The sequence below is a fragment of the Camellia sinensis genome, chromosome 7 (genome assembly GCF_055761805.1).
Source record: "Camellia sinensis isolate YWXY chromosome 7, ASM5576180v1, whole genome shotgun sequence".
Classification (NCBI taxonomy): domain Eukaryota; kingdom Viridiplantae; phylum Streptophyta; class Magnoliopsida; order Ericales; family Theaceae; genus Camellia; species Camellia sinensis.
Genome location: NC_138967.1, coordinates 77,952,253 through 77,966,578, shown reverse-complemented (window position 1 = coordinate 77,966,578; position 14,326 = coordinate 77,952,253). Strand labels below are relative to the sequence as shown.

The 14,326-nt window shown below is 35.5% G+C and overlaps 1 protein-coding gene across 1 annotated transcript; it reads right to left on the bottom strand.

Moving 5' to 3' along the window:
* Positions 1-1,064: 1,064 nt before the first annotated feature.
* LOC114283749 (UDP-glycosyltransferase 74F2) lies at positions 1,065-7,785 on the bottom strand. The gene is made up of 4 exons (XM_082878271.1): positions 7,687-7,785; positions 7,118-7,506; positions 3,760-3,941; positions 1,065-2,090 (listed from the first exon to the last, which is right to left on the bottom strand). Exons 1-4 carry the CDS (start codon positions 7,770-7,772, stop codon positions 1,350-1,352), a joined length of 1,398 nt encoding a protein of 465 aa, XP_082734397.1. The 5' UTR covers positions 7,773-7,785; the 3' UTR covers positions 1,065-1,349.
* Positions 7,786-14,326: the final 6,541 nt, after the last annotated feature.

Here is a 14,326-nt window from a genome sequence, read left to right as displayed (position 1 = left end):
TCTGTTCTCCTGGTGGATGTGGGTGAATTTTAAGTCTTTTCTCAGGCAATTTTGGAGAGCCACTCCCCTGGTTGTCCTCTGCTCTCTTTGGAAAAATAGAAACGAGTGTATTTTCTCTGATGTCCCTCCTAACTCAGCTGACCTGTGGGACCTCATCAAGGTTAGATTACCTTTTTGGCTTAAAGCCTCCCTTAAGAACTTCCCCTACTCTGTTAATGATATTGTTATGAATTTGAGGCGAATTAGGGGCTGTCATTGATTATTTACTACCTACCAGATATGATCTGCTACTCTGTTAATGATCTGCTCTGCTGGTTTGTTATATGGGAAGGTTGGTTTGTTGTTTTGATCAGAAATAGTTAGGCTGTTTGGTTGTTCTGCTTCTGTGACCATCTAGAATGCAAATTGATTAAGAGCTGAATTATTTGGGAAGGCTGTCTCTGTCTTGGTGGTCTTTTTTTCTGTATGGATTAAGGGCTGTGTTGATTTCAGTCAGCTGCTTAATGAAAGCACAGATTGTCAAAAGCTTTCTGCATCTATTTGGCTGTATTGATTTCATTTAGTGGCTGTTATCAAGATTGGTGGTATGCTATGCTCTGGTTGCTGGGTGCTTTTTGGTGGATTGCATCTGTTATGGTAAGGTCTGCAACTGGTTTTTTGGTGGTCTGCAAATAGCTATTTCCTGGTATGGCTGGTATGTTGCTGGTCTGCAAATAACATGGTTGGTATGGCTGGTATGTTGCTGGTTTGTTGCATCTGTTATGGTGAGGTCTGCATATAGCTATTTTCTGGTTGCTGCTCTGTGCTATTTGCTGGTTTGCTCTGTATGCTACTCTGTTTTGTTCTTGTTGGTTGTATGGAGTTGCCTCTGCCTGTTGTTGTGGCTGTTTTTTTGAGTTTTTGTTCTCTTTCCTGTTGGTTCCTCTCCAACTGGCGCTTGGAGCTTTCTGTTAGCTCCAAGTTCCTCTTTATTGATGTATTTTATCATACCATGTATGTTTATTCATCAATAAAGATTTTTTTTTGGCTGATCAAAAAACAAAATAGTTAGAAATTTGAGAGGGTACGAAATAGAGAAATATATTTCAATACTCAATACGTGAATTATAAATGATTTGAATTACAAATTGTAGGTGCCTTCCATGGGCAATCAATGCAATGTAAACACAAATGATAAATGTCACTAATGAATTAGATATTCAATAGTAATTCAGCAGCTTACACAATTTCCTATGTCACACCTTCACATTACAAACTATTATTTTCATAGCAATGATGGGGAATTGAACTCTTAACTTCCCCTTTTACTGGAGGTCCTCAATATTGTATTAGTTATGAACACATGTAATTCAAGATGAGGACATACACAAAGAGTTAGTTAATTTGGATACCAACTCATCAATGTCCTTATCAGAAGTCCCACCTTCACTAATAGCCTCTTTGGCCAAATCCCTCCATTTTATGGCATTCTTTTTTAATTCTTCTCCCCCTTCTCCTTCCATCACTTCCCTTATACAATCCTCAACTTCTTCTCTTCCAACAATGCCCTTCTCATTAACCTTAACCTTAATACCTACCTTCCAAACATCCTGGACAAACTTTGCATTCGTCGTTTGATCAGTCCACTGCGGCATAACCACCATTGGCACTCCCAAACTCAATGCTTCGATGGTCGAATTCCACCCACAATGTGAGAAAAAGCAACCAATTGTCTCGCTCGCTAGCACTTCCAACTGTGGACTCCATCCAACCAACAAGCCCTTGTTCGATGTCTCTTCCACAAATTTTTTTGGTAGCTTAGCCTCCTCGGAAGTCCTGACTACCCACAAGAAGTAGCAATTGGTTCTCTTCAACCCCCATGCTAGTTCCTCCATTTGTTCTTCACCAATATTGGCCATGCTACCAAATGACATGTAAACAACGGACTTTTTTGGCTTGTGGCTTAGCCATTCTAAGCACATGGAGGGGTCTAATTGGAAGAGGTTCAACCCATAATCATTGTCATTCTCGACTCGCTTGTCCAAGTAGAGAGATGGAATTGTTGGGCCAATCGTCATCAGTGGACTAACTTTTGACATTGAATCCACCACCTAATATAATGAAAAAGACGTTAGAACTCCCAAGAAAAAACATTGCACCACAGTAATTTTGGTTTTCGATAAGGTACAAAGTATACATATATGTTTTTATACATCTCCATTTGTTCAAGAAAATGAGGTACACAATATGTACATCAATAAAACAAATTTGAAAAAATAAAAAATAAAATAGTAAAGTACAGAGAATTTAGAATGCATGGCCTAGATTGTATGGCCCCTACATCAAGAACTTTAAATGTACACAATTTTTTTTTTTTTTCAACTAGTTTAAATGTACACCTTAGATCTAAAATTCTTGGTAAATTTCTGAATTATCCTATGGCCATTATTCACGGAAGATGTGCGTGGTCCACAAAGAATTTTATGTATACTATAAATCTAAATTATTTTTTTGTTAAATTTATAGAAAAAATGCTAGTGGTTTCTAATTCCATTCTCTTGACGCATATAGGGCCACAAATAAGAATAAGGATCCTCCCCTTTGAGGTTCTTACTTGACTTTCTACTTGTTAGGTTATTGGGTCTACTTTTAGGTTTAATTTTGATAATTCGAACCGTTTATATCTTAAGATTGGTTGAGTATATCATACCTGTGAAAAATTAAATTGATCGGATATCAAAAAGCATGCGTTTGGATCATCGAACTAAAAATTACTTTTTAAAAAAATTTGATAAATAATATCCGATCAACTTGATTTTTTTACAGATATAATATACTCAACAAATTTTAAAATGTGAACGATTAGAATTATCAAAATTATGCCTAAAAATAGACTCAATGACCTAATAAGTAGGAAGTCAAGTAAGAGTCGCAAGGCGTGGATCCTGATTCCACAAATAATATACATGGGTTGTGGGGTCATACTCTTCTCTATTTTGTGTACCCCAGTTAGGCTTAGTTTGGGGTACACTAAATAATACAAAAAGTCAAAAAGTCACTATCCTATTTAAGTCACATCATCTTATTTAAATCACATCACCTCTCTAACACATCACATGAAACCCAATCCAAACCCAACTCATATAAGCCAATAAGTCAAAAAGTGCACTTTTTGGGAACATCCCAAACCAACCCGTAGTCTCCCTGGTTTGTTTTTAATTGGTTTATATATATATATATATATTTATTTTGACAGCAACTTCATCGCCTTTTGTCTATTTTGAGTAGATAGTAAAAAATATTTTTTTTGACTTTTAATTAAATTTTTGGTTTTTTAGGACAAATAATTTGAAAAGTTGATAAAAAATTACTTTTAATTCTTTTAATTAATATTTTTTTATAATGTCAAATCACAATAAAATGACTAAATTATTCTTATTTAATTTAAAATATTTATAACATCACTCATATAGTATATTTTGACATAAGAAGAATAAAATTATAATTTTACTATTGGTTAAAAACTAACTTTCTAATAAAAAAAAAAAAAGTCAAAAGAGCCAACTCTAACTTTTATTACAAACCAAAAGAAGTGACTAAAAACATGCTACCAAAAGCGGCCTTTATATTTTGACAAATACAATAGGTCCAATTAGTTTTCCAAATTTTTGGTGATGTTCAACACAGAATGATCAACAGAAAAGAGAAGAAGAGAGAGAGAGAGAGAGAGAGAGAGAGAGAGAGAGAGAGAGAGAGAGAGAGAGAGTAAATAAAACTGACTTTATCCTCCAACTTGTAGAAAGTGTTGACAAGAACATAGTCTGCTTTCTCCACATTCAGGAACTGGTTTAATACCATCTCAAAGTAAGCTGGATACGAACCATGCACATATATGAACGATGGCATGTCCTCCAGCTCCAGCATCGGCATCCCCGGAATCGACACCGGCAGCGATGACCGTTGTAGGAGATCAACCCAAGTTGAGTTGGCTACAGAGATTCTGGCCATGTGAAGGAAAGTAGCAGCCAGCTACATGGTGGGGAAGCCATGTGAGTTGGCCATGAGGCCATGAGGCCATGAAACAATCTGGAAAGCCACCGAAATGGGCTGGCAGCCAGCTCATTTCAAAGGGTGCCTCTTGCCTTTGTAATCTCTATATATAGAGAAGTGATGGTGAGTTGAAATAAGGGCATCATAGCTGAGAGAGTGTGTTATATAGAGAGACAGTGAGTTGAGAGTGTGTAATCTCCTCCATTTGTTGATATATAACAACATCGCTCCCGTAGACGTAGGCCGGTTTGCCGAACCACGTTAAAAGTCTTGTGTTTTTGCTTGTGAGTGTCCCCTGGTGTGCCCTAGATCCTCAACAATTGGTATCAGAGCCCGGGTGGAGAAAAATCTAGTTTTTTCCGAAAGTGTCCAGATTTCGAAGTGGTCGAAATCCACTTTTGACCATACCAGGAGGAAGAACTCCCCGAGAGGAGTCCAGAACAGCAAAAACAGAGCCCAGAGGAGCTTCCACGCGCCCTCACACGCCTCTAGAAGTTTGCGCGTGACTCCCAGTCTCATCACGCGCCCACACGCGCCGTTCAGACTCCCGGCGCGTGGTCCCAGTCTCACCCACGCGCTCCACGCGCGGACGAAGGAAGAAGACGCGTGAGTTCATGCGCGACACGCGTCGCACGCGCGCACCAAGCCGCCGGAGCCGGAGCCGCGTTGACCGAGCTGGAGCCGCTGACCGAGCCGCTGACCAAGCCGCTGACTGAGCCGAGGACGTCAGCCTGACGTCAGCAGAACCGGAGGAGTTATCTGGTGCTTCTCAGGTGCACCAGATTCAGCAGATAGGAACCGTTGAAACTATTTTAGCTAGAACTAGGCCATTCGGAGTCCGTTTTTGGCAATCCAATAGTGAGTTCCAACTATTTGGAGTATTCCGGACACATCCGTACGGTTAGTTTTTGAATCGGAGGCATTCAAACTCTTTTGGCTAGATCTAGGCCATTCGGAGTCCGTTTTTTGGCGATCCAATAGTGCGTTCCAACTATTTGGAATATTCCGGACCCATCCGTACGGTCAGATTCTTAAATCGGAATTTCTTTAAAAAGGGAAGAAATTTACAATGGCAGGAAAAGGTTCAAGTTTCATGATTGAGCCTTTTAATGGCAGTAATGACTTTACCCTGTGGCAGCAAAGGGTGAAAAACATTTTAACACGAGAAGGTCTGGTGAAAGCTCTTCTCAAAAAGTCCAACAAACCGGAAGACATGAAGGATGACAAATGGAGGAGTTGAGGGAATTGGCAAACAGTACAATTCAGTTGTATCTCGGGAACAACACACTCCGGGAAGTCATCAGTGAAGTAGATCCGGCGGAGCTATGGGCAAAGTTAGAGATGAGGTACAAGTCAAAGTCTTTGACAAACCGGTTATCTCTGAAGAGGCAGCTATATACACTTAGAATGCCAGAAGGTGCGAACCTCACAGAACATCTGGACGAGTTCAATAGGATCACAATGGAATTGGACACCATTGGAGACAAGACCCAGGAGGAAGATAGGGCTATGATCTTGCTGGTCTCTCTACCTGCATCATATGAGCATCTCAGGACAACTCTATTGTACGGGAAGGATGCTCTTGGACTGGATGAGGTGATTGCTACGCTCATTTCTCATGAGTCGATGAAGAAACAGGAAGGTAGCAGTAGCAAACACCCAGAAGAAAATGCCATGGTTGCCTCAGAAAATGAGCAAGGCAGAGGTAGGTCCAATAATAGACGGGGTAGATCCAAATCAAGAGGACGTTCGCAATCAAGGTTAGGCTTCAGGAGAAAGTGTTATTACTGTGATCAGGAGGATCACCTCATAAAAGACTGTGCAAAGCTCAAGGAGGACAAGGCACACAAGGAACAAGCGAGCTCATCAAATGTCGCTGCTGCAGTAAATGCTAAGGATGAGTATGCATTTACAGTTTCGTCGAGTATGACGAAACCTGACTGGATCTTAGATTCCGGAAGCACATATCATATATGCATGGATAAGAAACTTTTTTCTACCTACCAAGCCAAGGATGGAGGTATTGTTCGAGTGGCTAACAACACTGTGAGTAAGATTGTTGGCATGGGAACAGTACGGCTGAGAATGGAAGATGGAAAAATTTTCACGTTGGATGGAGTCCGACACGTGCCAAGACTGAAGAAGAATCTAATTTCCTTAAGTATGCTAGACATGAAGGGTTATAGCTTCACATCTAGCAAAGGAAATCTCAAAGTCATACATGGAGATACGGTGATACTACATGGACGACTGGAGGGGAATCTGTACAGGCTTGTGGAGAAGGTTGTGACAGACGGAGCTACTGTCACTTACCGGGCAAGACGCACAAGACATGCACAGAAGAGACATAGGGCCCAGCAGACATGGCAACCAAAGTGTACAAGAACGCATGGAGGCAGTTCGGAGGTGCACAAGACGGAGCCATTGCGGCCAATTTTTAAAGACAGCTCAGAGCAAAGAGACCAAGACAACAAAGCATGTCCCAGGGAAGAAAGTTTCTTTTGCTCTTGAATTAGAGACATATTGGGATCTCTCCAAGACTGGATGGAAGGGAGAGATGCCATCTCAAAGAGTTGCAAAGTAAGCTTTGCATGGCACGCCAGTGAGGGGGTGCCGGGCACTCCAGGCAGGGGGTGCTATTATGGATCACCTCATATGGGTTGAGGGGGTGATTTGTAGGAGATCAACCCAAGTTGAGTTGGCTACAGAGATTCTGGCCATGTGAAGGAAAGTAGCAGCCAGCTACATGGTGGGGAAGCCATGTGAGTTGGCCATGAGGCCATGAGGCCATGAAGCAATCTGGAAAGCCACCAAAATGGGCTGGCAGCCAGCTCATTTCAAAGGGTGCCTCTTGCCTTTGTAATCTCTATATATAGAGAAGTGATGGTGAGTTGAAATAAGGACATCATAGCTGAGAGAGTGTGTTATATAGAGAGACAGTGAGTTGAGAGTGTGTAATCTCCTCCATTTGTTGATATATAACAACATCGCTCCCGTGGACGTAGGCCGGTTTGCCGAACCACGTTAAAAGTCTTGTGTTTTTGCTTGTGAGTGTCCCCTGGTGTGCCCTAGATCCGCAACAACCGCTCCACCGGCAACTTCAATAGTCCTTTATCAGCATAGTAGTATATGTAATTAACCGCACAAGGCTGCGTAAAGAAAGCAGCTCCAGCTAAGCCGAACTCTTTGGCTACTTCCAAAGCCCAAGGCAAAAACGCATCATAGACTATGCAATCAATGGGATGGTCTGAGTTTTGATGCCTCTTGATCAGGTCAGCTAGGGTTTTTGAGCCAGTTGCTTCTAGGCGTGTGAGGTAGGCTTGGACATCACCGGCTTGCATGAAGCCGCCTTCATCGTAGCCGTCAGATATGGTGTCGAATTGGACATAGTTGGATTGTGGGTTCATGGTCTTGGAGATGAAAGTGGTGATGGCAAAAGTGGTTTTGAGACCTTTGGAGACAAGGCGTTTACAGAATGAGCAATGCTAGGTATCATGAAAAAATTTTCATGAAAATGATCATGAAAGATTTATGACCTTTGGATTACATTTAGAATAAAATGCCACACACTAATCAAGGTAATCCAAGGGTCATAAATTTTTCATGATCATTTTCATGAAAGTTTTTTCATGATCCCTAATTTTTCTCTTACAGAATTGGAGCATAAGGTTAACATGGCCTTGGCTTGGATTTGGAAGGGCCAAAACATGTGCTCCATAGGAGGACCCCCTTTCCTTACCCATCTTCTCTCTTACCTTTCTCTTGTATCTTTTCTCTCTTATTTCATATGGACAAACCCTTTTAAATAAAGAAAAAATCATATACAAATCAATTTTCTTGACCATTTTTTAGGTTTAATAATTTTTAAATTTAATAACATATAATAACATATATAATGTAATTAATTAATAATTAAAAAATATATGATTTTTAGGAGTTGTTTGGAGTGTTCTAAATAAGTGTACTTTTTGTCTTTTTGAACTAAAAAATTGAGGAAGAAAATATAGATATTTGGATTAATTTTTTGACTTTTTATGAAAAAATGTGTATTAAAATATTATATAAATAAATGTGTTGGAGAAGATAATTAATGAATTGGTACGGTTGGGCAGGGCATTGGTTGAAAAAGATATGGGAAAAGATTGACTACTTTTAGGCCTTTGATTGGACGGTATTGTTTGGCTCGTGGGGGCTCTCCTCGGGTCCCTTTTTCTAATCTGAACCGTTCTAATGTGTAGAACTCGTCGAGTACTATATTCTTATAAAAAATCATATTCATTGAATATCGATAGCTATCTGATTGTGTTAATTTTTTTTGTCACATGTTAACTATAACACCATTCATTTTTTATATAAAACTGATTTGATCATATAGTTAGAGATATCCGATAGAAGTATTTTTTATAGACATATAATATTCGACAAGTTCTACATATTGAACGATTTCGATTAGAAAAAAAGGACATGTGGTGGCCCCTACAAGCCCAACTTTACCATCCAATATACACATGTAATAATTTTTATTTTTTCCTTTCACTCCTATGCGGCAAGGTCTGGACATAAGCTGCTGTAGACGTGATTGGTTTTTAATATTACGTTTATTAATTTTTTATATATTTTTTTTTATAAATAGTGATAATTTTTTAATTTTTTTTAATAATTTTTTAATTTTTTTTTAATTACCAAACTTAGCCTTAATATTTTAATTACTCGTTACAATAGTAAATTTAAAAATGAGATAGGAAAGTGTGTCGGACAAGTACTAAGTTGTGATAGACATTGATGGTTTGGCACGTCTGTTACGTCATTTATTGACTATTATAAACCAGAAAAATGCTTGGGAGCACGCAGTAGGTCCCGTCATTAATGATGTGATATTTTGGTCTTAGAGTTGTATTTTTTTATTATTTTTTTATTTTTTTAATACATTAGTACTATTAGTGGTGATGTTTTTAGTGGGATGAAACATTGTTGTTTAAACCAAACTGATGCCTTTTATTTTCTAAAAATGTGTGACAACCATGTCCATCGATTAGTGGGCTGTCAATTGACCAACGGAAATTGATGAGATCATAATAATTAAGACTAGAAATGCCAAAATCTACCCCATTCTCCTTCCTCACGGCTCATCTTCTCATTGTCCATGGCTTTAAAAAAAAGAAAAAAAAGAAAAAAGAAAAAAAAAGGGGACTCTGTATTCAAACACCATATTCAACAACAACCCAACCATAAATCACCGCTCATCATTTACCCGCACAGCTTCAAATCACCACTACCTCTCTCTACTGCTGCATTTCACCATTTGGAACTACCACCATTGACCTCACCGTTCCACCCACCTCCATCTCTAGCCTGTTGTCCAATCCACCTTCCGCATAAAAGCTACCCCTCATTTACCCAATCTACCCTTATATATTAAGTAAAAAGAGATTTTTAATTCTAAGTCTTATGAGAGTTTCAATTTTTTAATTTAAATTTTTTAATTTTTTGATTGAAAAAAAAAAATTAACATTTATTAACTTCTCTCAACCCTCAAGTCTTATCCTCATAATAACACTTTAATACATTAAAAACAAGTATAAAAAAAATTCTTTGAAATCCAACATATATGAATTTCTTGAAAATTCTTAACACATATGATTATTATTTCTCATAATAATACTTTAATACATTAAGAACAAGTATAAAAAAAATTCTTAAAAAGTCCAACACATATGATTATTATTAAAATATTAAACTTTAATATACTATAATAAAAAAAAGACATTTAATTCATTGAAAAATCTAATACATATGATTATTATCAAAATATTAAATTTTAATATAATATAAAAAGGAAAAAAAAGAAAACATTTAGATATATGATAAAATTATGTGTTATGATATGTATGATTTTTTGATTTGTTATACAACCAATAATGTTGACTCTAATTTTATTATCATATTATTTTTGGTGAATTTATGAGTTTTAAATATTTCTTCTGAATTCATAAAAAAAAAAATTACAATGTGTAGTTGTTTTCAACAGATAAATATAAAACAAATACTAAGATAATTCTCTCATCTAAAAAAAATACTAAGATAAGTCACTGAACTAATAAAGAAGCAGAAGAAAATACATACATATACAAATGACTAATTTTATTAATACATAAATCATACTCTCATAACAACTGATCAATTTTATTAATAAGTAAATCATTAAGTAAATTAATAATTTTTAATGATATGAAAAAAGATTTCAGTTAACCATTTTGTTAATAAATAAATTATTAAGTCAATTAATAATTTTTTAATGATATGAGAAATATTTTTCAATAAACAATTTTGATAATTTATTATTGCATAGGAGAATAGTTTTTTTTTTTCTTTCTTTCTTTCTTTTCCTTGAATATTGTATTAAATTAAAATTTATCACAAACGATAGTTGTAATTTCTACTATTATATGACCAATTCATATTTTAAATAAATTTTATGGTATATTTGTAATTTGTTAAAAAATAAAAGATTTATGTTTCATAATTAACCAAGAATATCCTAATCTAAATTTTCTGATTTTTTGATTTAAAAAAAAAAACTTAGCATTTATTAACTTCTCCCAACCCTCAAGTCTTACCCTCATAATAACACTTTAATGCATTAAGAGCAAGCATAAAAAAAATTCTTTGAAATCCAACACATATGAATTCCTTGAAAAGTCTCAACACATATGATTATTATCCCTCATAATAACACTTTAATGCATTAAGAACAAGCATAAAAAAAAATTCTTGAAAAGTCCAACACATATGATTATTATCAAAATACTAAACTTTAATATAATATAATAATAAAAAAAGACATTTAATTCCTTGAAAAGTCTAACACATGTGATTATTATCAAAATGTTAAACTTTAATATAATACAAAAAAAGAAGAAGAAGACATTTAAAAATACCAATTCACATATATAGATAACTAGCATATCACATGTGCTATGTACGAGATAATTATATATATTTATATTTGTTTTAAATTTTTTTAATATATAAATTATGTTTTTAAAGATTTTTTATAAAAATAATTTAACAATTTAGTGTATGAGAGAAATTGAAAAGGGTACTGCAGTAATTATACACAGATTGTATCTACAATTATTTATATTAGGAGATTTTAAATGCTAATCAGAAAATTTTGACCAAATCAATAAATGCAAGCATGTGGAAAGACATGTGGATTGAAAAAAGTTAATAAATGCTGACCAGGAGATTTTGACCAAATTAATAACTGTTGAGTTTTTTTTTAAATAAAAAATTTAAAAAGTTCAGATTGGGATATTGAAACTCTCAGGGGGTTAAAAATTCCCTTTTACTTAATATATAGTATAAATTGTAAACATAATCCGTGCACAGTACGAGTGATATGCTAGTCTTTTATGTTGGGAATGGAGGGTTTATTCGCGGGTTGAGAACATGGATAATGAAGGCCATCTGGTGAGTTAAAAGGCGTGTTTGGCAACTTAGGTTTAGGTTATTTTTGGCTAAAATTTAAACACACACACAAAAAAAAAAAAAAGGAAGAAGATAAAATAGGTTAAAATAATTAATAAAATAAATGTCATATTAAATTTATAATTATTTCACTTTTTCTCTTACAAATTTCACATTTAATTATAAAAAAATCTAATCATATTTCAAATATAAAAATTTTAACCTATTAAAATAATAAAAAACTAAAAGACATATTAAAATAATAATTTTCCAAATACTTAGAAAAAATCATGTCACTAAGAGCATAGCAGACCAGAGCATTGCATTGCATCACATCGCATCGACTCAAATTTGAGTCAAGTTATAATTAAAAAAAAAATTACTTTTGTATTTTAATTAGCATTTTTTTATGATTTAGTGTTCGTTTAAGATGTGAGTTGGCTTTTTAATTTTTCAATTATTTTAGTCTGAGACTAAAAAGTTTAATTTGAGATAAATTTTTTAGTTTTTTTGATTTTTGTGTATTTTTGATGATCTGTCTACATGTGAAATTATCCAAATACCCTCGGGGGTGAAGGTGTTCCCTCTTCCTGTTAATTTACCTGGGCGTGTGGGTTGCATGGCCAACACGTCAATCGATTATTTTGGTTTTTTGTTTTTTTTACAAGCAATTTTTTTTTTATAATTTCGGGAAAAATGAGAATTTTGGCCTTTTTTTTCTAAAAAAAAGGGCAAACTTGTCAAAAATTTTATGTCAATGATAGTAACCGGTTGTTGGAATATTTTTAAAAAAATTTTGGGTTCATATTTTTTGAAAAAAAAGTTGCAAAATTACCTTTTCTCTCATTTTACCAAATTTGTTAAACAAAAATTGGATAAATCATACTCTTACCTTTACCCAGAATTGAGTCGACGGCCACATATTACGTGTCCATTTTAATTTTTTAAAATTTTTAATTTTTCTGTCACAGTTATTGAATCATAATATCGCGGTTTGCCATCTTGCTACCGTGCTTAATTATTACAAGTACATAACAAAATTTATCTTTCTCCAACCCAATAATTTTACAAAATAAGGCATGTAAACCATTGAAATTTCATTTTTTTTCGTGTGAACACATACATATTGTACAAGATAATATAATCACATACATCCTGACTGTGGTTGAACAATGTTACAAGCATACAAATAGGAGGTTGACTATTATATGTTTCCTAACATTCTGTTATTACACATGTACACTAACTTGTCCCGTATGCGAAATCACACCAATGCCATATGCGGGTCCTTATCCCCAACCATTAAACCATCCTTGTCATGTGCAACTTCTGGTATGGCATTTACTAATGTCATAGCCTCTTTTTCGTTGAAGATGGGGTTAACAGTTGTTGGATTGCCTGTATTTCTACGTATATAGTTATGCAACGCCATTGACACGCCAACCAACTGAACTTGCACATTTGCAAAATCATATCGAGACATATTTTGAATAAACCCCCATCTATTTTTTCATGCGCCAAAAGTGCGTTCCACCACACTCCGTAACGATGCGTGAACTTTGTTAAATAATTTCCTGCGGGTGTTTGTTGTCTTATGCCTTTCAGTAACGCGAAATTGTTGTTTGTAATAACGGCTATCTCTAAATGGTGCTAGGTAACCAATGCATTTCGGATGGCCACCATTGACAAGATAATATTTGCCTACAAAAATACCAGAAATTCAAATTACAAACCAAATTTAGTAATTTTTTTTTTCCTCAAATATTATGTACCAAAAATTTGAAAATGCAATATGATACCTTCTTTAGGATGTAGTAAAGGGACATTGTCATTTGTTATTATCTCATTGAAGATGCGACTATAGTGCATACTTCCTTCTCTTCTAAGCGATACGAAGGTGAAACACATGTCAAAATCGCATGCTGCCATGATATTTTGAGTGTGACGGTATTTCCAACCAAAATATGTTGAAGCATTTGGCCCCGTAACCCGCGCAGTAACATGTGTTCCACCAATGGCTTCGATAGAGTCCTGCTAACAACCCAATTATCTTACTAGTTCTAAGGGTACAAGAAATGGTTTTTATTCGAATATTGATGAGACCAAACACACGATGTTTTTCACACGTCATGTCAAAATTCTTTCCAAACATTGAAATAAACTTAACTGAGTGAGGTTTCAAAATAGCACCTTGAAAGATAGGTATTTCCATTTAGACCGCACGTATATATGTATATGATACTGACTATATGCTAGCCTGCAATGTGCAACAGTGAACTCCTTCATCATCGCTAAAACATTATGCATGTGCCGGGACATAGTTTCCCTCGAATGTTGGAACTATTCTTGGATATTGCGATTATGAAACCCTTTCAACACATGGATAAACATCGCAATGCTTTCTTGAATAGCTAAGTCATGTTCACGTTGTGGTACTTGTAACCCAAAATCATTTACTAACGTGTGACACAAAGACGCAAACACTTCCTTTGACATACACACATTTTTCTCAAATCGACCGACATAGCCCGCATATAGTTCGGTTATCTATGCATGTCCGGTCAAAATAGAAGTGCGACATGGCGTCTTACACATGTATTTTTTGTACCACTCTTGGACATACTGGCATGCTTGGAGGAATGTCCAGATATTTTGTTGTTGAAGCTACATGGTCGTTTGGTTAAGCATGTCCATTACACTGTCATTGTTGCTTCCATCCCCGGTGTTCGTCACTTCGATTTCAGCGACACCTACAACATTAAGAATGGTTGAAATCAGTTTACACGTGATGGACTAGGCTAATGTAACAACAGTTCTGAAATACATT

Coding starts and splice junctions, on each gene's coding strand:
- LOC114283749 (XM_082878271.1), bottom strand. CDS start 7,772: ATGGGTAAGGAAAGGGGGTCCTCCTATGGAGCACATGTTTTGGCCCTT. Junction 7,507..7,686: donor CATGTTAACCTTATGCTCCA/ATTCTGTAAGAG, acceptor CTAGCATTGCTC/ATTCTGTAAACGCCTTGTCT. Junction 2,091..3,759: donor TCTACAAGTTGGAGGATAAA/GTCAGTTTTATT, acceptor TCATTATATTAG/GTGGTGGATTCAATGTCAAA.